The sequence below is a fragment of the Artibeus jamaicensis genome, unplaced genomic scaffold, assembly GCF_021234435.1.
Source record: "Artibeus jamaicensis isolate MK-2021 breed Jamaican fruit bat unplaced genomic scaffold, CSHL_Jam_final contig_1132, whole genome shotgun sequence".
Classification (NCBI taxonomy): domain Eukaryota; kingdom Metazoa; phylum Chordata; class Mammalia; order Chiroptera; family Phyllostomidae; genus Artibeus; species Artibeus jamaicensis.
The window spans coordinates 9,695,788-9,723,600 of NW_026521221.1; the positions used below are offsets into that span (position 1 = coordinate 9,695,788).

General features: G+C 41.2%; 4 protein-coding genes across 5 annotated transcripts in view; 2 read left to right on the forward strand and 2 right to left on the reverse strand.

The window, feature by feature from the left end:
- Position 1: 1 nt before the first annotated feature.
- Positions 2-6,021, reverse strand: SERINC4 (serine incorporator 4). 2 transcript variants are annotated; one of them, XM_037151852.2, is made up of 13 exons: positions 5,956-6,021; positions 5,347-5,558; positions 4,715-4,891; positions 4,414-4,592; positions 3,855-3,934; positions 3,451-3,544; positions 2,990-3,201; positions 2,710-2,805; positions 2,483-2,609; positions 2,050-2,122; positions 1,579-1,627; positions 1,306-1,459; positions 2-1,130 (listed from the first exon to the last, which is right to left on the reverse strand). In XM_037151852.2, exons 2-13 carry the CDS (start codon positions 5,446-5,448, stop codon positions 932-934), a joined length of 1,542 nt encoding a protein of 513 aa, XP_037007747.2. In that variant the 5' UTR covers positions 5,449-5,558; positions 5,956-6,021; the 3' UTR covers positions 2-931. The 2 variants fall into 2 exon arrangements, with proteins under 2 accessions (XP_037007747.2, XP_037007756.2); XM_037151861.2 differs by lacking the exons at positions 2,990-3,201; positions 4,414-4,592; positions 4,715-4,891; positions 5,347-5,558; positions 5,956-6,021 and having other exon boundaries at positions 3,855-3,872.
- Positions 6,022-6,086: 65 nt separating this feature from the next.
- HYPK (huntingtin interacting protein K) lies at positions 6,087-7,420 on the forward strand. Its single transcript, XM_037151823.2, has 4 exons — positions 6,087-6,305; positions 6,639-6,694; positions 7,049-7,100; positions 7,256-7,420. The coding sequence occupies exons 1-4, from the start codon at positions 6,144-6,146 to the stop codon at positions 7,349-7,351; spliced, it is 366 nt and encodes a 121-aa protein (XP_037007718.1). The 5' UTR covers positions 6,087-6,143; the 3' UTR covers positions 7,352-7,420.
- Positions 7,421-8,679: 1,259 nt separating this feature from the next.
- MFAP1 (microfibril associated protein 1) lies at positions 8,680-23,513 on the reverse strand. Its single transcript, XM_037151876.2, has 9 exons — positions 23,293-23,513; positions 17,832-18,051; positions 16,475-16,604; positions 16,015-16,202; positions 15,386-15,494; positions 15,124-15,284; positions 12,466-12,625; positions 9,524-9,613; positions 8,680-9,436 (listed from the first exon to the last, which is right to left on the reverse strand). Exons 1-9 carry the CDS (start codon positions 23,375-23,377, stop codon positions 9,254-9,256), a joined length of 1,326 nt encoding a protein of 441 aa, XP_037007771.1. The 5' UTR covers positions 23,378-23,513; the 3' UTR covers positions 8,680-9,253.
- Positions 23,514-25,621: 2,108 nt separating this feature from the next.
- The window catches only part of WDR76 (WD repeat domain 76), a 57,592-nt gene continuing 55,400 nt past the window's right edge, over positions 25,622-27,813 (forward strand). The window contains exons 1-2 of the mRNA XM_037151866.2: positions 25,622-25,913; positions 26,538-26,951. Of these exons, the coding sequence (XP_037007761.2) occupies positions 25,851-25,913; positions 26,538-26,951 (477 nt within the window). The 5' untranslated portion in view covers positions 25,622-25,850. The remainder of the gene's footprint in view (positions 25,914-26,537; positions 26,952-27,813) is intronic.

The following is a 27,813-nucleotide window of genomic DNA, read 5'->3' on the forward strand; positions in this document are numbered from 1 at the left end:
GGGATGGAGGAATGGCTGCCCTTTCCCATGAACAGGGGAGAGAACTTTAAATTTTAAAGGTTGTGGATATGTAGCTTAAATGAAATAACTAGAGAAAAGTTCTTTATTATACTACAACAAACAGACATGTACTCTGGGAATGCAGTAGAAGACTCTTTTAAGAACCATAGGGACGTCTTTTCTGTAATTTTTGTCCATTACTCAGACCTTAAACACCATCCCAGGATGGAGTTGAGGGCCTAAAGAGGAAGGCTCCAAGACCCAAGTTTATGCCCTTCTTCCTTATTCTTTCTCAGTTTGTTTGCGTGCTTGAAAGTGTGCCCAAAAGTCCTGCTGCTCACTAACTTCTTACAGTCAGCTGCTTTCAAGTGTTCACATTCTCTTCTTTCCTTCCTCATGAAGTGAAGGTGGTTTTTGTCTTCCCACTTACTTTGACCTTAAGATAGGATTAAAACCTAAGGTAGTGTCTGTTCTTTTCTTCCTGTTTCCTGGTTTGTTCTGGGCTTCTTATATCCCTGTACCCAGGGCTGAATTGCTTGTTTCTTTTTATCTCCAAGGGCAGAGCCAAATTAGTCTTCAGTCCCTCTTTGTTTTTCCCCTGCCCTCCACCATGGGAGCCAGGAAAGGGCTGGTGTCACACTATCCGCTGGGGTCAGCAGTGGTTCCCTGAGCTGCTAACTTGGGAGTCAGGCTCTTCAGTTAGGGTGAAGATACAATGGTAGCTCTAGTGAGTCAGATACTTGCCCAGGGAATTAGGGTATAGGTAACCACTTTTTTCAATTCAGATATAATTTTGATTTCAGCCTAAACAAGGTAACTGCCCATTATATCCTTGAGGTATTTGCTGGGCTGTACAGTTCCCCTGAACCAAGACTAGGAGCACAGCCTCAAGGGAACCAGTTTTGTTAAAAGAACCTAGACTGGATGTTTACTATCTGGCAACACTAATACGATGGCAGTGTCGCCTAAAGATAGGAGGCGGCTTGGGGTCCTGGGTAGGGGGCCAACAGAGTGGTGCTAGTAGCAGCCCCAGATAGAGGAGTGCACAGGCCCAGCATGAGGCAATCTTGACCCAGAAGGTAGCCCAGCTACCCTTGGTGAAGGTCTTTTCCAGTTCTGCTCCTTCATAGCTGTGAAACCAAAGTTCGTGGTTAGAAAATATGCATTTAGACCTGTCCTACCTTCCCACCAGATTATGGCAAACCCATGTGTGTCTCCTGGGGACCTTTGGGAGTGGCCTTGACTTGTTCTTTGCCTAAAATAGCTAGGATTTCAGGAAAGTATCCCAGGCTACCTCCATCCTACCTGAACCAGTTGGTTAGGGTAACCATGACATAGAGGGATGCAAGGAAGAAGACGAAGTGAAAGGCAGAGTAGCTGTAGGAAAGGTGCTGGGCTTGCATTGGAAGAACTGGAGAGATCTCTTGGTCATCTGGCCTGGCAGCTCCTTCCCTTTGTCCTGAAGAGAGGGAGGGGCTCCTGAAATGGGCCCCCCCCCCAGCATTTGTGAAGGCACTGAAGGGCTCTTTGGCACTGCAGAAATCTACACTTTCTTATGGATCCTTACTTGACACTCACCTTCCTCTGGCTCCACTGTTTCAGGGCAACAGAAACAGAGTGAGGGCTTCTGTAAAACAAAAGGCGGCATGTTTTGGAATGACTTTGAAAAAAATGTGAAGGTATTAATATAGAAAACTGCCTTTCTTTGAAAAGTTAATTTGGTGTAAGAAGTAGAGGCACACCTGGGTTCAAATGCTAGCTCCAGCATATAACTGGCTGTGGGAATTTTGGTAAGATGTTTAATCTGTGCCTCAATTTCTCCATTTGTAAAGTGGAGCAAACACCTACCTCACAGGGTTGTTGTGAGGATTACATTAAATGAGATTATGTATGTAAAGTAGCACAGTGCCTAGCACATTGTGGGTACTCAATAAAAGGTAATAGCAGCTAGAATCTGAGCTTTCTGGGTAGAGATTGGTAGGGTGTGTGTGTGTGTGTCTGTCTGTGAGGAGGGAGGGGAATTGGGGGTATTGAGCTCTCCATTCTCACCTGGAACTCATAGCTGTAAACCTTGATGATCCACAAGGGCCCAAATACCTCAGCCAGGTAGGAAGCCTCATTGCTGAGAAAAAAAAAGTTCTCAAGCAGGTTCAAACAGCAGGAGGGACTACCTTAGGGCATCTACTGCCAGCTGGTCCATATAGGTAACTCAGGAGAGTATTGTGATCCCAGAACCTCTTTCCCCCCAAAGATTTAGAAATTTCGTATGAGGGGCCCTATGATATTTATGTATTTTATGCTCAAATTATTCCCTGTGCCCTCTTCTCATACAAATCATCTTGACAAATGCTATGCTTAGAAATTATTAATTGGTAGCTTTCCTCTTGTTTTGCTTTAAAGTTTAAATAAACATGGTCCCAGACAACCTGACCATCCCTCCACGTCCTTCTTTCATACCTCTTTTCTTAACACTTTTACGCACCAAGCAAAAAGCACACAAGCATACATGATGCCAGCACTCAACACTGCCAGGGAAGTATCTGGTGTATGGGATTCCATTTTACTTGGGCCAGGCAGGCACAGAGTGTGATTCTCTCCTTGAAGGATTACTGAGAAGGGATAAGAGAAGAGAAAGGTGGTGAGAACAAGCTAGGTATTTGGCAGGAGAAAAAAATGTTTTAGCACGGGGAGTCCAGGTCCTGTTCTTACCACTCTCTGGAGGTCGGCTGGACAGTGCAGAGAAGGTCAGGTACATGATGTAACAGCTGATGATAGAGGCTTGTAGAAGGCCAGAGCCAGGTTGCTCTGATAAGAATGCAGATCATTGCTTTGTCTACAGGGTAGTAATTTCCTCCTCTCCTACCCCCACCCACACTTGTCTCTTCACCCTTTGGGGGAAGCAGAGATTAGGGAAACTAATGAAATTTGCTGTACTAAAGTCCCCAAAATCTGGGATGTTGTAAGGCAAGGCATCTGGGATGATACCCACTGAGGCGGATGCAAGGAGCAATGGAGAGGAAGGAGAGGAGGCCACAGAAACAAAGGTGCAGACTAAGCAGTATCTTGTTGAGCAGGCAGCCAGCTGGGTGCGTGTAGTAGTGGAACAGGAACACAGCTGCCACACCTGCCATGCTGTAGAATCCTAGGGTGGTCAGCAGCATGGCTAGGAACCAGCAGCAGTCTTGGGATGCACCCGTTTGCCTAAGGGTGGAGGTGGGCAATGGCTTGGGGCTCCAACCTTTTTTGTTTACCCTTTACCAACAAACTATTCCTCTCCCAGAAGACTGGTTATGACTACCCATCCCACCTGGTCCACAGAGTTACCAGATCCCTGAGCTTTTTTAATAACTGCTTAGTGGGAAGTTAGGAGACCAGTGACCCAAGCCCACTGGGTCTACTAATTACAGACAACATTCCCAGGAAGAGTGTTTAGGGTTATGTGCTCCTTACCAGTTCTTATTCCAGGAATGGGCAAAGGCTGTGATAAGCACCAGCTGCAGCAGGATGAATGTAAAGCCTCCACAAATGCCAATGTAATGCCAAACTGCAAGTGGGGCACCAATGGGAAAATGTAGCTCATTATATTATTACTACTAGTTCTATTTCTACCTTCTTTTTCTTTTTTATTGTTATTATTTTAAAATTCTCAACCAAGGATATGTTTTACTGATTTTTAGAGAGGGTGGGGGGAGAGAAACAGATCAGTTGCCTTTGGTACATACCCTAACAGGATTGAACCTGCAACCCTTTGGTGTATGGGATGACGTTCCAACTGAGCCATTTGGCCAGGGCTACCCTTTATTTTTCTTAGAAAATCTTTTAGCCTATTGATCAGGATGTTAGGTGGAAGATACCTGGGAAGAGATGCTCATCAGGGATGCAGAAGGTTACAGCACAGAGACCTAGCAGGAACAGTAGTTTGAGGAGCCAGAAGCTGGTTAGCAGGAAAAGAAAACCAGACTCAGAAGAAAGGGCAAAGGAGAGTGGAAAGTACTTACGGAGGAAGGTAAGGGAAAAAGCAAAACTATAGGAAAGGGAGAAGAAACAACTAAGCATAAGAAAGGAGGAACCAGTTCTGTGGGAGAGGGGCTGGAAACAGGCCTGTTACAGTTTATTCCAAATTATAACTCCTAGATACCTAAGTAACACTGGGACAGCATTTTACCCTTGATACAGTGTTTGTACCATTGACATGGGTTTGCCCCTAGCTCCACTGTTAACCTGCATTTTAGAAAGTAGAAGTTCAAAAAGAGGATAAATGTGTGGCTCATGGTCACCCAGCAGGTACATCAGAAGCAGGGACTTAAACCTGTTTTCTGTCTTTACAGTGCTATTATTTCATCTTGGAATTTCCTTTAAGGTTATATCTACTTCCCTCCCTACCATCTCCCCACCCAAAGAGTACACACAAACCTATTATGCAGCTGTGCCCGCAGGCTGGTAGGGGAGTGGAGGTGGACCAGCAGCACAGCCTGCAGCAGGTGGAAGGTGGCAGTTCCTGCACAAACTCGGTACACAGCCCCAGAGCCACTGAGCACTGGGCAGTGAGAGTAGCCAAACAGATGGGCACACAACCCAGAGGGCATCTGGATCTGGAAGGGAGGGCAAGTTATCATGCATAGAGAGGTACCTACTTCTCATGGGTATTATTCACTCATTTGTTCCTGTCCCCAGTCTATGTCTAGTCAGTGCAAGCCAATCTCCTCACACTTACCCCATGTGCTTTACCCCAGACACTCTCCACTACAGTTCTTGACAACAGGAGGCAGCAGACTGCTGAGGCCCCTACATGGAGGAGGATGTAGAACAGGCGGCTATAAGAGGACTCTGTGAGATGAGGCCACCTAGAATGACAGCAGCAGGTACAGGAAACAGGCCTACAGCAGGACACCTGTGGGTATACCAGATGCAGGGAAGCAAGGCAGAGATTTGCTGAGGAAAGGGTTATAATAATGCATGTCTGAATTTAAACCATGAGGCTGAATTCCAAAATTTCCCCTTCCCCTTCCAAGCTATTTAGGATTGCCACCCACTGACATCAAATAGAGTTTCCATCATAAGAGTTTACCTGCTGGCTCAAGCAGACCTTCCTAAAAGCCTAAGTCACACTTGGCCTCTAACCTTCCCCTGGATCTAAACATATGGTACTGGGAAGTTGGGAGGAGAGGTTTAATGATCAGTAGTCTTAGAAGCATAGAAGCAGAAGGGCCTCTGAAGGGGAAGGAAGGCTTATCTTTATTGGCTCCCATGGGTTTTCCACCCCAGCTTCAACCATCATTCCCTTACACTTTTTCAGATAGCTGTCCGCTAAGGAGCTTTCAAGCCTCTGCCCAAGTACCCTCTCACCTGATAAAAGGGAGGTTTCACTATGACACTGCAGACTTCACTGTGTTGCTGTGTTAGGTGAAGAGAGGTGCTGGGGCCTGCAATGGCCTTTGTACCCACCATCTCTGTCCCAGCGATTAGGCCCAGGTCTACCAGGTGGAAGGTAGATGAAAAAATAGATCTCTTGTTTTCAGCCCATTGGACTGCCGCTATGCTGGGGCGGGTCACCCAATCTAGGGCAGAGTTGGAAGGAACTTCAGGAAAAGAACAGACTTCCGGGCTGTAGTAAGGGCTGTAGTAAATGCAAATATCGCTGTGAAAGGGCTTTCTTATAAGGGCCCTTAGGCCATGCAGACGTTCTCCCCAGATTAGAGAGTAGTGCGTGTGGCCTCCTGTGGATTAGCATTCTTAATTGGTTTAGGATTAGACATCGCTTATGCTGGTTGGACGGAATTACATGGGTGTGTGTTGGGGGAGGGAAGGGTGATGGGAGGGATCCAGGTATAGAAGAGGGGAGGATGTGTGCTGGGAAGGTCTCCAGTAGTGACTGGTTAGATCTGGGAATGGGCCTTGCTGAAAAAGAAAACCAAACAAACCACTGTACAGCCCGAAAAGAAGTGACAGGCGAACCTCCTTCCTTGCTGAAGTTTCTGGAACCAGAACCTTAGTGAAGGTGTGGCCCAGGTACAGCCCGTCTCCTCCTCTTCCGGCGGATGTTGTGGCGCATTACCGGAAGTCGGAAGTCGCAGGGCGGGTAGTTGGCGCATTATCGGAAGTCGTGGGCGGGGCGGGCCTGTGCTGCTGCAGGGTTGGGTGATATGGCGACTGAGGGAGACGTGGAGTTGGAGTTGGAGACCGAGACCAGTGGTCCGGAGCGGCCTCCTGAAAAGCCACGAAAGCATGACAGTGGTGCAGCAGACCTGGAGAGAGTCACCGACTATGCGGAAGAGAAGGAGATCCAAAGTTCCAATCTGGAGACGGTGAGGTTGGCCGGGAGCCTGTCTAACTGGGCTGAGAGCAGAGGGGGCTCCGAGGCTGTAACTGGAAGCCCCGCTTCAGGATGGGGTCTCGATCCCGATCCTGATGGTGGGAGGAGGCAAGAGGGAAGCCAAACCATCACTGGGACTCGTGACTTACGGAAGGAGCTTGCTGGAGATTGGGTTTAAAGTGGGCCTCAGGAGTACAGAATTGAATTAAATTGGACTTGGTTATTGATAAACTCATCATTGAATACACACCAGCCTTGATTGTTAATGGCTTTTTATATTAGGACCTGTGGGTAGCAGAGCAGTAACTAGATGTCTTTCCCATAGGCCATGTCCGTGATTGGAGACAGACGTTCCCGGGAGCAGAAAGCCAAGCAAGAGCGGTAAGTCCTCTGCATACAGCCAGCCCTACCAGTCGCTTTTCACCCCAGCAAAAATGAAAGTGGTGATTAACCCTTTGTATTGAACACCTTGTATCGTTCTTCAGCTCTGTTACCAGTTCCTGTAGGTCTAAGGTTTACAACTTTGTTGGGAGAAGGAAAGGCCTCCTGGCAACACCTACTGCCTGCTTAAAGACTCCAGGGGAGAGGGTGGGGATGTTATGTTGAGAGGGTGGGAGTCATTTTGTATTTTCACTCAACAGTGTTTATCAAGAGTCATTTATATGTAAGGCCCAATTGGGAATGATCCTTCATGGGAGGCAGAGAATGAGGACTAATGTACCTGAGTATTTTTAGGGAGAAGGAACTGGCAAAAGTCACCATCAAGAAGGAAGATCTGGAGCTCATAGTGAGTATTGATGCCTAACTAGTAAATGGGTAGGGGAGGTTACTTTGCCTAATTTAGGTTTTTTCCTGAAACAAATAGAGTTAGCATGTTTTGGTGGCACATTAATGTCAGAGAAGAGGCTTAGGTAACAAACATAATTGATCCTTTTCCTGCAGATGACAGAGATGGAGATTTCAAGAGCAGCAGCAGAACGGAGCTTGAGGGAACACATGGGCAACGTGGTAGAGGCTCTTATTGCTCTAACCAACTGATTTGTGCTTTCTTAGACCTGTCTACTGGATTAATTTATTGCAATAAAGATGTCTTTTTTTGCAGTTTTATCATTGTAAGTGCAATGTATATGGTATTTTACTGTGGGAAATTTACACGTTGGAGTATAACTGAATTTAAGTGGCCCCCACCCTACCATACCTCACAGCCCTCAATGAACCTATGTGAAGGATCAGTTTAGAAGAGCATTTTACATTCAGATGCAAATGCTAGGTGGCATTCATCAGACTAGATCTCCCTCAGCAGTATTCAAGGTACATTTGGAGCAAAGTTACTGTACCTCATGGCATATCTGCCTAGGAACCACTGTATTTAGATGTAAGTCAGAAATCCAGTTCATAAGCTACTTTGATTTAGAATTTAGGTCCTGGAAGTGGGTACATGGTAAGACAACAGAAGATATCAAAGTTTAGGTCATATGTGGAATTAGGTTTTGATTTGATTCCTGGTCAGGGCACATGCCTGGGTTGCAGGCCTGGTCCCTGGTTGGGGCATGTGCTAGAGGCAGTTGATCTGATGTTTCTCTTCCTCTCTTTCTTCCTCCCTTCCCCTCTCTGTAGAAATAAAATATTAAAGAAAAAAGTTGATCAACTTTGGCCAATTTTTGGCTTGCTGAATTTTTGTCTTGTGAACTGTAAAAATGATACATACCAGAAAGGTTCTAAGAACTGATGAGCTGGTGAATATTAAAACCTTGGCCTAGTACCTGCTTTAGAGTAGAAACTCAGCAGCTATAAACCTGTTCCCAAAAGAATTTCATGCACTTATTTTCATTTTGGTTCTAGGATGATTCTTAGATTGTATTCCCCTCTGGCACACACAACAGTGATTTACATTCATCTTTGTGTGTTTGTTATCTCACAATAATTATTTGCAGTTGTATTTTTATTATAGGGCTTTTGAGGATTTATGAGTGATTTTCCCAGTGGGGCATTTAAAGGATGTGAACAAACCTTGGCCTTTCTTATTTTTTCATGCAGTTGAGAAGTAGCCTTCTTGCTGGTTAAATGTCTATTCTTATAACCCCTAGGACTCCTCATGCTCTGCCATGTACATGGTAGTTATGTAATAGATATTAAGTGGTAAAATCATGAATTTAACTCTAGCATGCTGTCCCTGCACTGCAACTCAACACTATGCCCTCCTTGATATATGATATGGACAAATACAAGATACAATTAAGAAGGCAAAGACAACCATTTAATGCATTTGCTCATGGAATAAATCTGGGCGTCACTAAGAATACAGCCTGTCTGTAGAGTGTTTCTGAGATCAAAGGAGATGATTAAAGTGTGAAACACCATTTGCCTAATGATTCTCTGTTGACTTTATTTTAGTTAACAGGTAGATACTTGTCAGCCTGCACATTTTATTTCTAGTATCAAGCTCAAAAAGTCTCTTGGTATGTGATTCTTTTATTTGACATATACATAAATGGGTTAAAAAGTATGTTCACCTAGAAAAACTGACTCCAGCCAAAAAAGCAAAACAGGTTACAATGTGCTTCAATTTCTTGTAAGTAGTGCACTGTCCACTTACATGCCCATGTTTCTGACCCAACTTAAGGGGCTAGAAAAAGAAACCTGGAACAGTCCAAGTGAATTTTGGAAGCCAGAACAAGGATGAAACCTAAGATTTCTTAGAAATAGTTTTAAGTGGGAATAATCCTACCCAGATAGTGCTTTTCTATGGGTTTCTCACCATGAGTCCAAACCTCACAAAAGCACCTTCAGAGACTGGGTTGCCCAGTGTCACAAGTATGGCAGTAGTTCCAATAGGCTGGATACATGGGCCATCATGTAAGTAATGGTAAAAGCAAATCAAGGACCAGATGCCGAGATTTCTCTTTGTGTCTCACAGCTGGAAGAATAAGTATTTGGACTTTAAGTAGTTTTCCGTTTCTTGGCAGATGGCCGTTCAAATACATCTCGTACCCCAGCTGCCTTTTGTTTAAAGAACTTTGTGTTCTGGGCACTCTCTTGGCCCCATGCTGAGTCAAAGGAGGTGGTGTCCTGATCCACAAGGTGGGTGTATTTGGTACGACCAGAACGCCCAAAGTTCTTGACCTGAGGGAAGAATAGATGATGAGTTACAGTACCAAACATATGTCCCAGCCCTCAATTACTTTCTCATGTTATTAAGGTACCCCGTACCTGCATGACTTTGGGAAGAATGGTTTTGTTGAAATGATCCTCCAGGGTAGGTGCACTGAAATCTCTCTTGTATACTTCTTCATCCTCATCCTGTAGAAAAGAGTCTTATCAGCCTTTCGGTTTTATTTGCCATATGTTCAAACCACAAATTTATGAAACTATGATGAGGCATACAAAGAAAGAGTATTAAACCTTATCTTCAGAGCATACATCTAGTTGAGGTTAACATAACACTCCTTTTTTTTTGTTCTTCCTAAGTGTAGACATTTCCTGAAGGTTGGCTATATTCTGTCTGCACTCTATATGCTCATTCACTCGTGACTTTAACTCTGTTACAGGACTTGCATATCTCTGTTCTAAATTATCTACTTCCTATTAGTTTGAATATTCTGTTGGGATTTCAAATCCACGTCTAAAGTGAAAATCATTTAGGACCAACATTCTCTCAATTACCTAGATTCAAAATTTGAGTAATCTTTGTGCAGATTTATCAGTTGCCACTTAAAGTTCTCATCACTTGGGTTATTATAGTTTTGTCTTGCAATAATTCTTACACACTGCCAATGGATTAATATTTCTAAAACAACTCTCTTAAATCTCTATCTTGCTCAAAAACTTTCAAGGTTCTCTCTTATTTAAAAAATTTTTTTTCTTTAGAGATTTGACAGAGAGAAAGGGACACAGAAAGAAAAAACATCAATCTGTTGTTTCATTATTTACGCATTCATTGGTTGAGTCTTGTATGTGCCCTGACCAGGGATTCAACCTGTACCTTTGGCATATGAGCACGATACTCTAACCAACCGAGCTACTGTATTTTGCACGTATAGTGCACACCTTTTTGCCGAAGTTTTTGAGGGAAAAATAAGGATGTGTATTATACATGCGTATAATAACCCCATGCATAGCACACACAAAAATATGGGTGTGTTATACACAGGAGCACATTATACACAGCAAAATATGGTAACTGGCCAGGGCCTCTATTTAATTAAACAATTCCTCTGAGTAGCAGTCAAGGCCAAACACTGGGCTTCATCTACCTCTCCTTTCCTTTTCACTTTCTGTTACAGATGATACTTTCTTTTTGCCTCTACTCCTGGTCCCTTTATCTGGAATGTCTTCCTCACCACCGAGTGTCAAAAAGTCTATACGTTAAATGCCACCGTGTATTATGCTTTTCAGTGTTCTACCAAATACAACATCTCCGTCTTCAGAAGTCCCACAGTACTTTTCACTTTCCTTACATGCAGTGTATATTTGCCTTAGCTTCATTTTTATATTGTAAGCATTCTAAGTGCTAAATAGTGTTCTTTACACAGTAAAAGCTCAAAAGGTTACTTAATGAACTATAAAATAACTACAGAGAATAGTTTCAAATGATCCTATTAGTAAGACTATAATGTTAAAATACAGATTATAAACACATGTGGTGAAGGCATTAAAAGAGCACCATCTTGGTTAAGAAAAGCTTCATGAGAGCTGAGTCCTTTAACCAAACACACTTTTGGAGTATTCTTTCCCCTTTACTATAGAAAGGCCCAGTTTAAAGGTAGGACAATTAAACCATTTTTGTAAGATCTACTTTTCTCCTGTTGAAGCCTAAGAGTCCCTCATTTAATTTCAGAAGCCATTTCAACTTCCCTCTCCCTGTGTAAATGGAAGACTTGGTATTTGAGGATGTGCAGCAAGACTTTCATAGAAACTTTATGTATCTTAGCCAGTCAGCAATACACTTCTCTAAGAAGCTTCATTATTAAAGCTGCTGACATGCTTAAGCAATACTTCATGACTTTGAAGCACTATAACAAGTAATTCATAATATCTATCAATTCCAATGTAGAAAAAGCAAACATTTCTTGCTGAGCAGACAGACATCCCAATTTTAGAGAGAAGTAAGGAACCCTACATTGAAGACTTAAATATTTTCTTTACTGGTATCTGCAGTAAAAGGCAAGAATTTAGCTGCAAGCCCTGGCTGGTGTAGCTCAGTGGATTGAGCACGAGCCTGTGAACCAGAGGGTCGCGGTTCGATTCCCAGTCAGGGCACATGCCTGGGTTGCAGGCAGGTTCCCTGCAGGCCAGTTCCCTGCAGGGGATGCACTAGAGGCAACCATACATTGATATTTCTCTCCTTCCCTTCCCCTCTAAAGATAAATAAATAACTCTTTAAAAAAAAAAAAGAATTTAGCTGCAGTTGGGCCTGGTACATAATATTTAAAAAAGCTAGTCTAAGTTTTAGATACAGACTTCTCTAACATTAAGAAATAATTTAATAAGCTACATGGTATTAACATAAATACAGTCAATGTTTCTATTCCTTTTCTATCTCTGTATTAAATTATTTGTGCTAATCCAAATAATTTGGAATAAGTCATTGTTACTTTATGCAAGATTAACACACATATTTTGGTCTTTACATAAAAAATAAGATACATTATACACAATGATTAGATAAACTTTTTTTGTGTATTAGTTAGGTTAAATCATTTTGTCAGCTCAGAATGAAGTGAAATGAACTTCTGCCATGCAAATATACGAGTTCATGTGAAACTATTTGCAGAGCCTGGTGTTTGCATAACCTGAATTTCTCACTTGGCTATGAATAATAGTATCAAAGTGTTTGGGGGTACCTAAAATAGTCTAGCATCTACACAGATTACTAGGTCTCTATTTTCAGGTCCTTAATTCTTCTATTATATCATTTCCTCCTTCTGGGAGCTGGGGCTAAGAGAGAATAGTTGTTGCAACTTCTAATATCCTGTGGCCAGTACGTTTCTCTGTTGGATTCATATTCTTCACAGGCAAAAAGCAAAGGAGAAAGTTGACCAATGGCTGGCAAGTGGAAGTAACATTCCAGAACCAGTTTATTCTTGGGGGGAAAAAAGATTTCAAAGCTTCTGAATTATTCCTACTGAACAACTTTCCTTTTCCCTTCTTACCATGAAGAAGGCACCCCGGTGATAGTACTTCTGTAGGAACTTGTATTTGCCCTTAACAGCTTTGTTGGTAATAACTTTGCCATTTGCTCGGAGCTCAGCTCGCCTCTCTTCCTCAGTCAGGTTTCGCATGCGTTCAATTTCTGCTTTCTCCTTCTCAAGCCTGTTTAGAAAACAAAACTATTAGCATCATTTCAGCTTCAGAAAGACCTAATTATCACAGTATAACACAGTCCTATCTCCTTTCAAGCATTACTCACCTTAAAAAAATTATTATGGAGGGAGGAAGGGAGAAATGAAAAGAAACATCAAGTTGTTCTGCTTATTTATGCATTCACTGGTTGCTTCTTTTTTGTGTGTGGTTGGAAAGGTGTTTTGTTTTTACTTAAATGATTTGTTAAACTTTAATTATCCAAACAGTTTACACAAATACCCAGATTTTCAACTTCTCATGAAAAGTCAGGAATGCACTCCAGGCCTGCCATCCATTGTCAGCTAGATCTAAGTAATGGCTACCGTGGGTAGACAGGCCCGGTGCTCTCTAGTCTACCACAGCCCCTCTCGGCCCACTATACTCATAAGTTCCCTGCCTGGTCCTGGAAAGCACCCAAGTGTGTGACCTCTGGCTTAGACGAGGGCCTGTTGGGAGATGTGGGCTATACAAGTGAAATCCACTTATAGCTTCAGCAGTTAATGGGGAATCTGGAAGGAGCTGGCTATTTCTAGGAATTACTCTCATGGTATTTTAGCAAACCATGTCAGATTTACTCATGGCTTTCCTATTAAAAAGTAAGCTTTTGCTTTGTTTACTTCTGATTACCATCTAGGCAACTTCTATAGAAGGCCAACATCATTTCAGTATGATTCCATTTAAGACAGTGCCTCTGTGCCAATGCATTTGGTTGACTTGTGGTTGGCCTGAGTGTGGTTTCAGTCAATTTACAAACAAAATTTAATGACTCATTTTCAGACTCATTTTCAACCTCACCAGCAATGTGAATGAGAGTTGGTAAGGAGATGAAGCCAGGCAAAACCATCAGGACCTTCAGCCTGGCTGGAGCTCGAGGGGCCCCTTTCCCCTGGGCTGGGTGAGGTAGGATCTGGGAGGCACCAGTTGCTTATATGTGCCCTGATCACAGTCTTGTCACAGGTGTAACCCTGGCACATTGGGATGATGCTCTAATCAACTGAGCTACCCAGCCAGGGCCTATTCACTTTTTAAAATTCTAGTCATTGCCTGTTAGGAATGAAGATTAGGGGCTCAATAAATAAAAATGTGAGGTGGTCTTCATTATGCTTGCAAGATCAGGTATTACATACTTACAAAAGTTGGCTCCAGCCTTTTTTGAGGTTTAGACATACTGTTACTGTTTAATTTCACAATATTACCAATTCCCTAAAAAGCCACTCAGCTTAGAAAAAACCCCAGTACTTAAAAATAACTGTGTAACACTTAATCTTGTGTGTGCTTACATGTAACAAACCAAGGATTACCATCATTAATTAGATTGCAGGGACTTGAACCTTTTTTGGAGGGAGTGGGGGTAGTCACAGATCCCCTTTCTCCAGAAAAATGCAAATATACACATACTTTTGCATACAACTTTAAAGGGTACATGGACTCAATGATGTCCAAGATAAAAACCTTAGAAACTGCAGGCCAAGAACAGAGTTTTCTATTGATGGTTTCCCACTGTAACCTGGGATTACTCTTTCATTCTCACTAATTTTCAGAAATGGGTGATTCAGCTTACAAATGATTCTGCTCTAACCTAGTGTATTAAATTATTTAAATGTCATAAATTCCTTCCCTCATAGTATGTATGACCCTTTGCAAAAATAACATGGGAGCCTCCAAAGATCTCGCCAGCTTCCTCCTTTGCACTTTTGGAATCCTGCCCCAAGACTGTTATGTAAGGAAGCTAGTCTAGCCTACTGAAGAAGGGACCTGGCAGGTGTGGCTCAGTGGACTGAGCACCAGCCTGCGAACCGCAAGGTCGCCAGTTGATTCCCTGTCAGGGCACATGCCTGGGTTGTGGGTCAGGTCCCCAGCTGAGGGTGAGCAAGAGACAATCAATCGATGTTTCTCCCATACATCAATGTCGTGTCCCCCCCCACCCCGTCTTTGTCCCTCCCTTCTCCTTTCTCTGAAAATAAATTAAAACAAAACAAAACAAACAGAAGGGAGGAATCCTAGCTGATATTCCACACCAGCTACCAGACATGTGAGTGAAGAAATTTTGGACTTTCTAGCCTACTTAGTCCTTCAGTTGGATGCACCTATATTAAGAGAGCCCAGGTGATATGAACAGAGGTACTGTTTGGCCAATCCTCAAAATTGTGAGAAATAATAAATTGTTCTGAGTCACTTAATTTTGGATTGGGTTGTAATGCAACAATAGAAAACTGGTAACAATGAATAACGTGTGTCTACTAGGAAACTAAAGGGAGTATTCACTGGCACTCTATCATGGAGAAACAATGACAAAGTGTGTTTCTTTTCCCTGATTTTAACAGCCACATTCCAATTACGGAAACTCACCCAGTTGCAGGAACCATAAAGAATGCTAGAATGGAACTCATAGTACGTGTTGAGCCTCAGAAATTTTCTACTAAAAATTTGTCCCATTAGCAGCATTAAACTCTAGGACCATTACTCACGCTTCTCGATCTTCTCTGTCCCTCTTGATTCTCTTTAGCTCCCGAACTTTCCATGCCTCATATTCCTCCTCATCATTTTCATCATCAGTATTCAGTGCATCCAATGCAGCCAGGGATCGTTTATTCTCCTCCAGCTCTTTCTTGGTTTCCTCTTCTACAATCTGGATAGGGAAAACAATTCAACTATTGGACTTCCTTATTCTCTTCAGACAAACTAAGTACACTACTCCTTGCACTCAATCTTCACAGCCACTCCCAGTACCTTGAGTGTGTATTTGCGCCTCTCCTCAGCCATGCGTTTTGCCTCTTGCTCCAGCTCCTTCTGTTTTAATGCTTCAGCCTCACGCTCTTGAACTGTTACTCGGTCCTTCCTATGGTGCAGAGGTCCTGTTAATTTCCCAAAGCTCTTAGAGTGGTACTCTGTTTCCCTAAATCAAGTCCTGTCCAAATCAGAAAAAGACGATCTCTGGCTCTAATATTTGCAAAGAGCCAAAAATGGGAGTTGTACCAGGTCTTTAGAGCATCGAAATTCCATTCACCTTTGTTAACTGGCTGAATAGCAAGGAATCTGCTAGACTGTAGTAGTAGGATTTCTAGCCATTAGGAAAGGAATAGGAATTTGCTCTTTAAGCTTAATTTTGTGTTGAAAATAATGTAAGATCTTGGGCAGATATGTGCTCTTTAATTGAAGAAGGAGATGTGAAAATAAGCTCAGGCGATCTACTAACACCAAGATATTCCTCAGCAAATACCATGCAGAACTAGGGCACTGGGCAGAAGACTTTCACTTAGTGCTTACATTTCAGAAGAACATGAGATAGGAAAGAGGCTTCTATCTTCAGACCTAGAAAGTAGAAACCGTAGATTCAGGACTGTTTGTGAGATACTTACTTTCGAATGAAGACTGGCTTCAGGCGAGGCTCCATCTCATCTTCACTGTCTGTGTACTCCTCATATTCAGACTCCGACTCTGACTCCTCCCCAGAACGTCCCTCATCTTCCACTTCCATGACTTCCATCTCTTCATTTTTTCTCTCCTGTGCTCGTTGACGCATCATGCCACGACGCCGTTCTATTTCCTATCAAGTCGTATGTTGAAGCCAGTAAGCCAAATGATCCATGCTATTAGGTGGTTTTTTCTTTTCCCCCTCATCAAGCTCAACAAACTTTGATCTGAGTAAACACACCTTAGCACCATTGTATTTTCAATCCTATTCCCAACAGAGAACCCTGGTTCAGAGTTCTGCCAAGAGCAGCAATCTTGTGCCTTTAGGGCTTCCAGAAAGAAAGCAGCACAGACCTCAGCTTCTTCTTATACACAGAAAGAATTTACCATTTTACTTTACTGTACCTCATCATCAATTTCTTCTTCTTCTTCTTCACTGCTATCTTCTCGTTCCATGCGCCAAGCATCTCCTTCTACTTCTGAGTCACTTTCTCCTACCACTTCAGGTTCCACTATTTTCCGATGTCGAGCCAATCTGAAAAACAGTATCTCCAAGTATAACACCAATGCTACAAAAGTAAAGGAGCTCAACCACATTTCTCTAGTCATAGAGCACCTGGACATTATGTTTTTTTTTAAATTAATATTGAAGTGTCAAGATGGTCAAAGAGGTGCCAATTAAAGAAACTAATTCAAAGTGTCAGAGCATATAATCAAGTTGGACCTAAAACATCAAATGTATGGTGAGGCATGCTAGGGCAGTAAAACAAACTTATATGGGTGCATTGGGGTATATTTTATAGCTCAAAGTAGCTCACAGTTTCAATATTAGAATTAGATCAAACTGTTTCCTTTCAATAGCATCCTATCTTTGTGAAACTGGACTTTTGGTCACTGCTGTGACAAAAAGTAAGTACCACGTGAAAATCAGTATGGAACCAGAAATGAGAGTGATAGTGCCAATTTGATTCCAAGGTTTGAGAAGTTGTAAGTGTCCCAGAGGCACACAAATCCCACTAGTAAATAACTGTGGTTCTATAAAAATGAAGTAAAAAAATGTTCTCTTTTATGTGTATTACATTTTTCAAATGGCTAAGTTGTTAGGATATACATATGTATTACATTTTTGTATCTAACTCCTTAATAAAAAAACAGAACTGCTTGGTCCTTGGGGTTCTGTGAAAAAATTCCTGAGGTAGTATGACCTATGAAAGTTTGGGACCTCTGGCTTGCTCTGTAAGGTAATGTCTCAATCAATACACAATATACGAAATCCCTGATGGGGAGGTTCCTTTTCCTATGTGAGACCATTCATCAAGCCTTTTTCCTACTTCAGTGTAATTTCCCTTCATTAGCCTTTAGAATAAGTGGATAAAACCAATGTCTCAACTTTTATAAAACATCTTTGTTAAAAAGACTCCTTTCAACAAACCAACCAATGATCTGTTTTCTAAGCCCTTAATGAATTAGTTTGGGCCCTTGGACCAGTGGTTAACCTGCTATTTACTGGTTGCCACTTAATGGCTGTAAACCTTGGTCATGTTATTTTCCTAAATCCTTTGTGCCTCAGTTTCCTCATTTGCAAAATGGGTATAATAGTACCCACCTCATAAGGTTATTGTATAGATTATAAGAATTAGTCGATGTAATGTAAACAGAACAGTGCCTGGCAGAGTAAGTACTATTCAAGCATTAGCTATTGTTGTTCTTATTAATTAGCCTGTAGGGCTCAGGTCCAGGAAAACAGAACCCTAGTTATTACCTCTCTTCCACATCTTCACTAATACGGTTCTGCAAACGCCGTAGCCGAGGGTCACTAGATGAATCCTCCTCCTGTTCCTCAGGCTCTGCTTCTTGTTCTTTGGCTTTCTTAATGAACTGAAATTCTTCATCCTCCTCATCTGAGGACTCCATAGGGGCATAGTCTGGCCTCTTTCCTGACACATAACGTTTTACCTTCACTTTTTCCATTGAAATCTCACCTGGGTAAGAAAGATAACTTTATTATGTTTCAGTAGCCTCTTACCCAAAGTCCTTAAACCTTTGGGCTTTATAGGTAGAGCGCTATGTCCCTTGTACATAAGAGTTCAGAAAGGAGGAGGAGAGAGCCACCATCCAACCATCTATTCGTCTAATGATATTTACCTACAAAGGTCAAGTCGTGGGAAAGTATTCTTGTGAATACCAAAACTAATGATAACGAGACCTAGCTTGGGTAGTAAAGGAAAGGGAGCAGTGAAACTATAGAAAAAAGTCCTCCCCAAACAGGCAGACTATGGTCAACACAAAGTTATGCTAGTCCACCTCAACTATACACTTAAATAAATTTAGTAACAGTGCCCAGCACACAGTAAGGGTGATTTAAGTGGGAACATAAAGTTAAAATGCTGCTCAGTCTTTATTTTAGAACCACTGGAGTTTTCCATGGGAGTCTTCATAATATATATATTAACCACATAACTCAATTTTCTAATCTTATCTACTTCTACCTTCTTTTAGTTTACGAGCTATCAAGCCTGCAAGTGTAGACAATCTCTTTTACAAATACCAACAATTCCAGTGAATGGAGAACTTTTGGTATTTGTAAATACCAATCCAGTGAACTAACCAACACATTTTATAAGATTTGAATATGTCCTTGACAACCAAATTGGACAGTTCAAAGGAGAACTTTAGGTGGAAAAAGTGAATTACTTGACAAGTGAATATGTCCTTGACAACCAAATTGGACAGTTCAAAGGAGAACTTTAGGTGAAAAAAGTGAATTACTAAGTGAATATCCAAAGGTTATATATCTTATGATTCCAAATACATTCTGGAAAAGGTAAAATTATAAAGACAGTAAAAAGATCAGTGTTTGCCAGGGTTTGGGTGTGTGGGGAGGATGGATAGGCAGAACACAGATTTTTTGTCCATTATGAACATAAATATAAAAATACTAAATGACATAATAGCAAATGTAATATAAACACTCCAGCAATGGAAACACTAACAAAAAAAACTCTTAAGCCACCATGACCTAATAGGATTCAGCCTAGGGCTTCAAGGATGACTTAACCTTGGAAAATTCATAGGGCAAAGAGTAATGTAAGATTTAAAGTTTATACCGTTTAAGCCACATAATCTTAAAAATAGATACAAACATTGTACTTAATAATAAAATAATAAAACACTAGAAGCATTCTTCTAAAAAAAAAAACAAACCAGTGGGTATTCCTACATTGTCCATATCATTCCTTCTAGTTAACATTTTATTATGGCCCTAATTAGGGCAATAAGAGAAGAAAGGGAAATAAAACATAGGCTTGAAAAGGAAAAACCGCCATAATCTTCACACCATATGATCATCTACATAGAAAACAAAAACCAAGATAATAAACAGACAAAAATACCACTTAAAATACCATTTATAGTAGCAACTAATCTATAAAATTTTAATGCAATTCCATTACAAGTTGTTCTCCAGCAGAGTCTAAAATCATGTGGAAGGACAGGGGCCAAGACAATTCTAAAAAACAAGGTAAGGTCCAAGACCTTAACAGATGTCTCACTAAAGAAGAAATACAGATGGCAAATAAGCATATAAAAATGCCTCACATCATATGTCATCAGGGAAATACAAGTTCATGTAACAGTAAGATACCACTATGCACCTATTAGAATGGCCAAAATCCAGGGTTCTGACATTAAATACTGGCATGGGTGTGAAACAACAGGAACTCTCACTCATTGTTGGTGGGAATGCAAAATGGTACAGCTACTTAGGTAAACTTATACAATCCAGCAACTGCAGTTCTTGGTATTTACCCACATGAGTTAAAAATTATGTCCACAAAAAAACCTACACACTAACATTTATTGTAGCTTTGTTCAAAACAGCTAAAACTTGGAATCAATGAAGATGTCCTTCCACAGATAAGGTGCTTCTCAGATAAGACCAAATTCAAGGAGTTCATCATCACCAAGCCCTTATTATATGAAATGTTAAAGGGACTTATCTAAGAAAAAGAAGTTAAAGAAACATGAACAGTGAAAGGACAACAAACTCACAGTTATTAACAACCACACCTAAAACGAAAGCAAACTAAAAGGACAGCTAGATCAGGAGTGGAAACATAGAAATGAAGATCTCAAGGAGGGTTAGCAACAGGGGAGTGGGAGGAGGAGACGGGGAGAGAAGGTACAGAAAACAAGTAGCATAGACAGTAGATAGAAAATAGATGGGGGGGCAAGAATAGTATGGGAAATATAGAACCTAAAGGACTTGAGACACATGGACATAAGCTAAAGGGGGGTAATGGTGGGGTTGGGGGGCAGGGTGGAGGGGAATGAAGGGGGGAATAGAACAACTGTAACAGCATAAACAATTCAAAAAAAATAAATAAATTTATTAAAAAAAAAAAAGATGTCCTTCCTTACGTGAATGGAATAATATGGTATATCCATACAATGGAATATTATTCAGCACTGAAAACAAAAACAATAACCCCAACAACAGACAGAGTTATCAAGCCATGAAAGAAAAGACATGGAAGAACCTTAAATGTATATTACTAAGTGAAAAAAGTGAATATCCAAAGGTTATATATCTTATGATTCCAAATACATTCTGGAAAAGGTAAAATTATAAAGACAGTAAAAAGATCAGTGTTTGCCAGGGTTTGGGTGTGTGGGGAGGATGGATAGGCAGAACACAGATTTTTTGGTCAGTGAAAATAATGTGCATGAAACCATAGTGATGGATACATTTTCCTAACACCATGAGTGAATATTAATGTAAACTAACAAAGACTCTGGGTAATGTAAACAGACTCTGGGTAATTATGATGTATGACTGTAGGCTCATCAGCTGTAATATATTATCCTGGTAGGGGTAATATATGCATGTATAGGGGTAGATATGGGAAATCTCTGTATCTTCCCCCCAATTTTGCTGTAAACCTAAAATTGCTCTAAAAAATAAAGAAATAAAACCAGAAGAATAAAGTAAGGTGGGGTGGAAAGGGTTTTTTGTTTTTTAATCCTCACTTGACAATTTTTTCATTGCTTTTAGAGAGAGAGAGTAAGGGACAGAAACATCAATGCAAGAGAGTGAAGAATTAATTGGTTGCCTCCTGTATGTGGCTGGACCAGGGTTCAAACGCACAACCTAGGTTTATATGTGCCCTGATGGGGAATCAAACCTGCAACCTCTTGGTCACAGGACAATGCCTTCAAGCTAGTCACATCTGCCAGGGCTAGGGAGTGGGAAGTGTTTTTATACAGATTGCAAGGCTCATTTAAATTTATAGTAATTAAAACAATGTATCATTGACTCAAGAGGTACATAAAGACCAATGGAACAGAGCAGAGAGCAGAGAAACAAACCTATATGAGAACTTGGTATATTACAGAGTGACATTAAAAGGCAGTGGAGAATGGGTGGGCTAGTCAAACAATAGAGTAGTAGGGACAAATGGCTAACTGTAAGGTAAACAGTAAAATTAGATCTCTGACACCCACACTCAAAATATTCTGGATGGATTAAAGTTCCAAATGTGAAAAACATCTTAAACAAATATATCCCTACAGGACTGTAAGCTCCTTAACTTAGAGTCTGTATTGCACAACTGTGTATCCAAATCTATTTAATATTATACAAACACTAAGATGATAGAAAATCTTTGTAATGTGAATATCTATGATCTCAATGTAGGAAAGAATTTCTTAATATACTAAACAACACAAACCATAAAAGATAAAATTGATATATCTGATAACACTAAAATTAAAAAATACCTGTGTAACAGAAGACTACATAATTAAAGTTAAAAGACAAGCCCAAAATCCCCAAACAAACAGGAAAATATTATAGATTTGGGAAGTATAAAAACCAAACAGAAAATGGTTAAATGACGAAAACAGGTAATTCACTAAAGAGAACACCTAGAGAGCTGAAAAATATCTGTACAAGATGTCTAAACTTAGTAGTAATAAAGGAAATGCAAATTAATGAGATATTTCACACCCATTAGATTGAGCAAAAATTAAAAAATCTCAAAAAATCATGAAATCAATTGTGTAGATAAATATATGGGTAAATAAAAACTCTTCATGCTCTTACTGTGGAGAACAACAGGCAATAGGTGGTTAAGCTGATGATGAACTTCTAAGAATCTACCCTAGAGAAATTATTACCCAGATGCACTAAAAAAATACCTTTAAGAGTGACAGTTGCAGCACTGTTTGTAATAGGAGAAAGAAAATAACACAACTATCCTGCAGTGGGAAATAAATTGTGGTTTAATTATACAATGGAATTCACAAGTGAACAAATTACATCTGTATGTATCCAAAGGATACTTTGCATGTTTAATTTTTAAAAAAGACAAGTTGCCCAAGGATAGGTACAGTATATTTAAAAAACAAACAAACAAAAAACCCCTGATATTTTCCAAAATCTTTACTGAAATAACTCTTTGACTCTTTATTCTGAATACTACAAACACATACTGTGTTCCTTCTTCCATCTGCACTCACTGGAATCATACCATTCTTTAAGGGTCAACTTAAATGCCACCTTCTTCAAAAAGCTTTCTTTGATTAACTCAATTCGAAGAAATTATTCCTTCTCTGCTCTCACAGAGCCTGGTTTCACCTATGTGACAGGTATTACAGGTATAAAAGACCTCTTTTTGAATGTCCCAAATCTTTTAGAATATGAATTCCTTAAGGTTAGGGGCACTATCTTACACAACTTTGTATTCACTTCAGTAAATAGTCACTGCGTTGGTTTAAAGTTTAAAAAGTTTAATAGGACATGGTCCCTGCCTCAAGGAAGCTATGAGCTTATTATATAGTAGAGGGAAACAGACACACAAATACTTATAATGATAAGAATTATAGAAGCAACATAAATAGTGTATGGATAACAAAAGAGGGAGTATATCCCGCAAAACGCCCCGCAAGCAGCAGGCATTCTATTTGTATTAGTCTAACGAACTGGTGGATGCCAAAAAGAGTGATTGGAGGTGAGGACAGGCAGAATTTAAGGAACAAGGAGCTAGAAGTGTTCCCCCCTCCCCTCCCCCAGCCTTGGTAACGCGATAGTGTGGGAGAAAGCAGAAGAAATAGGCAGGAAGGTCTTAAGGATCTGCCTATTGGGGTGGTCAGCCAGGGATAGGTCTGGAGTATGCTGGGGAAGAAAGAGGAAGATCCCATTGGAAAACGGCTCAGCACAGTACCTTTCTCATTGCGAACAGGGACGGCTCCAGCCGTGGACTGAATGGGCGGTTGTTTCATGAGTGCGCTTGGGGCCGACATGTTCATGGCTGTCGTGGTACTCCCGAAACTTCACTGATTCCAAACACTAAATGTCAAAGAACAGAAGAAAAATCCCTCTCCACGCAGCGGCACAGGACGTTGAAGAGCGACTGGTGGAAACAACATTCACGACTGAGCTAGAAAAACCGGAAATTGCGACCAGAGGATTATGGGATTGTGGAGGACCTCTGGGCTCCAAACTTAGAACGTCATTGTGTTACTGCGCATGTACACAGTCCGCCCCATAGTTCTCAGTCTAGAATTTGGACGCACTGCTGGCGGGAAATTACTTGTGTTGGGCTTTTTGCTCCTAAGACCCTTGCAGCGAGGAAGGTCAGAATTAAAGGTTTTGTTTGTTAGATTGGTTTGAAGCCAAGGAAAATAGGATAGTGAGGAATAAGAAATTCTGGGGATAGTGAAGGACAATTTGCCCAGACTGTTCAAAGTTCAGAATTAGAGTTTAATTGGGATAGAAATCTTGCTAATAGCATCCTGATTAGCCCAGCTGATAAAGCTAAGTAGGTTGTGGTGCGGTCTATTTTGGTGACACGGTGGCAGGTGGTGGTGATTTACGCCAGTCACACACACACACACACACACACACACACACACACACACACACACACTCCAAAAAGGGGCTAGGGACAATGCCTGAAATCTGAACACTCTCTTTTAGGGTTTCCAGTTAAAGTTTTCGGAGACTGCATATTAAAAAAAACATAACTGGCCGGAAAGAGTTTGTATATAAGTCCGTAGGTATTAAGTACTTGCTGTATTTACCATGCTTAGCTCTCTGTAAGGAGTATGGAATATTGTTAAATGCCTCATGTTCTCAAGAAGCTTGAATTTTAAAATAAAATAAAGTATATAAATATGAAAGATGAAAAAACTTGAATTTTATTCAGAAAGTCTTCAAGGACATATAGAATAACAGAAGCAATTGCAATTCACTACCTGGGTTGTGTAAAAAACATTGGTTAATCGGAACACATTTTACTATAGAATGGATTTTATAACCGCTGTGGTGGAGAGAGAGACTAGACGCATGAGCAAAGTCTTGAAGTACAGAAATAGCATTGTATGATATATCAGACACTATGAAAAGTTTGATTTTACCAGTGATTTCTGAGTCAATGAGTAGTGAAAGTTTGGTAGGTACCAGGTCCTCGAGGGTCTTGCAAGGTGTTGTTAATAGGATTAGTTCTCAAATTATTTCACCTGTGTTTTTTTTCCTGGCCCTAGGTTGGGAGAAGAGATAAAATTGGGCAAGTCTCCAGTGAGGAACAGTGGAGGACCCAAGTAAGTAACCAAGGGAGCGGTTTTGGCTAAATAGAGAGGACCTTAATTTTATACTATAAAATCTTTGTCAGCTCCAAAACTATATTGTAGAGGGATTTTTTGGGGGAAGGCAATTGTTTTGGCTCACGCAACCCAGAGAACAGAAAAACAAAAGTTTAATATGGCTGTGTCTAGCTTTTGCGCAGTGACAGTATTACAGCCAGTGAGGTTTATCCGAGCCCCGATTATTTCTAGCTGAAGAAAAAAAAAAATAACATGGCTGGATCTGTAAGAAATGCAGTGTACTAAAGTCTGACGTTCGTTACTTTGTGATACACAAGTTATTTGACTCACAGTTCCCCCCCAGCCTTTGGGCTTTGTAAGGTCATCATTAGTATCTTAGTTAACAGGGGGCAGATGATCAGGCGAAATTTAAACCAAGCTAAACGTTATTAGCTTTTGAAAAAACATCAAAATGCTTCCCTTTCTAGAAGATAATATGGTAGCCATAGAGCATAATATTCTGGTGGTGGGGTTATATGGAACCAGGGAGCCCGAGGTAAATGCTGCCAAGTTGATTTTGACTTCCTTTCCTTTCTATTCTTTACCTTAGGGGTCCCCAACCTCTGAGCCACAGTCTGTTAGGAATTGGGCAGCAAGCAAAGCTCGCAGTAGCTGCGCCTCCTGTCTCCCACCCCGTGCACCGCGCGGGTGAGCGAGCGCAGCTCAGCAGAGCTCTACGTCCCGTCTTCTCCCCGCTCCCTCCTCCGCCGCCCTGTCCTCCACGAAACCGGTCCGTGGAGCCAAAAAGTTTGGGGACCGCTGCTTTAGGGCATCTGAGTGAGTCTTAATCTTTTCTGGGCTCACATTGCAAGGCATATAGTTTGTTAGCAAAAGCGCTCGTGTTTTTCAAAGCGAGATCCTGGCACCGGCAGCATCAAAGCATCAGGATACAGGGTAAAAAAAAAAAACCCAAAACAAACCATGTCCGTACCGTCCCATTACAGACTTAAGGAATTTGAGTTTGGGGTGAGACTGGTAAGCTAGCTTCTTTAGGAGAAGGCAGTAGTCCGCCCGCGCCCCTCCCCTCCCGGCAGTCAGCTGGGATCTGAGCGCGCCCGAGCCGCCCGCCTCCTCCTTCCGAGGCCCCGCCTCCTGCCCAATATTGGCGGGAAGGCACCAGCTGCTACGCGGTAGAAAGATGTCCGGGTTGTACGCGGCGGCTGAGGAGAAGGCTGGCTCCAGAGAGCTACTCCAAGAGAAGGTGAGAGGCGGCTTGTCATTTTCGGGTGTGCTCCCACCGCAGTCTTCGTGAGAGGTCTGTCCGGCACCAGGACCTGGCGCCCCGCACTTCCCTACTCTAAAACTGCCGTATTTTTCTCCCCTGGGGCATCTCGCCGGCTAACTGGCTTTTCCGGGCGTGCTTCAAAGGAGAAGCCGTCTCCCTGCTCTGGTTGTCCTCTGTGGAATCTAGACGTACAGCGTGGAGAAAGGTTCTTTTCAGCCCACGATACAGTCGCAGGGTGGGATCAGGACTCTACACTTGCTTTTGCAGCAGTTATTGTCAGCTTTCCATTCTGGGAACAATTACAGTTACGCGGAAGCTGGCATGGTAGACTCCTCAGTTACAGATTATAGTCATTATTATGATTGATCTGGTAGACTCATAGAGCAAGAAATGTGTCTCGTATAGCAAATAATTGTATTTGGATTAATGAATTTGGTATCTAGATTTTGGGTGGAAAAAGCTTCCTTATAGACTGTCAGTTTGGATTTATAGTGTCATTATGCTATATGCAGTAGGAATTAGATTTATTTACTTAGACAGCTCGGTAAGAAAAGGAATGGGACCTGGGATTCTAATCTTTTCTTTTATTGGTCTGAATAGGCGAATGAATATAAAGAAAACCAGAAGATCTCTGATGTATCTCTGAGACCGTTACAGGCTACAGTTTTAGAAAAAACACCTAAGGTGTGTCTTGTTCCGTTTTCACTCAGTGATTACAAGCCGGGCGAATTTAAGCTCCCCAAATCCCTATTAAATAAGAACTCTAACGATGAATTGGCGTGTAAGAAATATAAGAAAATTGAAATAAAGAAAACTTTCACAACGATTTTAATTCCAAAGACGAAAGCCACCGCATCTTCTAAGGCAGAATCCACTCTGCAAAAATCACGCTTAGGTGTTCGTGTGGAAAATAGCGAAGGAGAACACGTGAGTGCTTTGGATACAGTGATCCTCGGTGTTGATATGGAAAGCAGTCCTGATGGAGACAGTGAAGAAGACACCACATTAGGCCTGGTAAGGGTTTAATTACTGCTTATCCAAATTGTTCTTGTTTTTTTAAAAATTGAAGTTCTGATAAGCTAAGTTTATCAAGGGCTTCTCTAGCTCAAACAAATTATTTTACCTAATTTGTGTTTAGTTGAAATTTTCTTTTTTAAATGTTTAACAGAAGTTTCTTGGGTTAATTTTGCTCTTGCTTTTGATTTGCCAAGGACAGGATTGACTTAATCTTCACTCTGCATCCCCTTTTCAGTTTATTGCACTTAGTTTTGAGTTTACTCACACTTCATGGCATCTCTTTCACCTTTAAGTGTTTATGTACAGTATACAGTAGAAGTTGACCTGTGGAACATAGGACGTTTGAGTGATCCTTGATGTCATGGTATGAAAATCACAATTTGTTGCATTGATGTGCTGGATAATATTTCTATCAAACACAAAAAGACAAATGATGAGGTACTTGAGAAAATCTATTAGCTCTACTTAAAACAATAGTTTGAATAGTTAAAAAAATTAGGCATCTAATTCTTTTGGCTTCTGTTGCCTACCAAGAGTGATGTACTTCATTTAAAGTGACAAATTTTATGCACGATAAAACTGCACCACTGACAAAAAGTTGATGGAACCAGAACAGAAAATGATGGTAGGAAAAGGGAGATAGGATAACTGAGGTGTTGTTATGAAGTAGGAATTCAATTTATGCTTTATTGTTTCAGAGGTAAGAACTAGGGGGACAGTGTGGCATAAATCCTAAGTACACTGGAGTGGGAGGGAGGGGGTTGGAAGCCCAAGTTTTAGGCATGGCCACTTATAAGAAACTTTGTGCTTTTAAGCAAATCACCTCTACATTGAGGGGATTGCATAAAACCCATGGTTC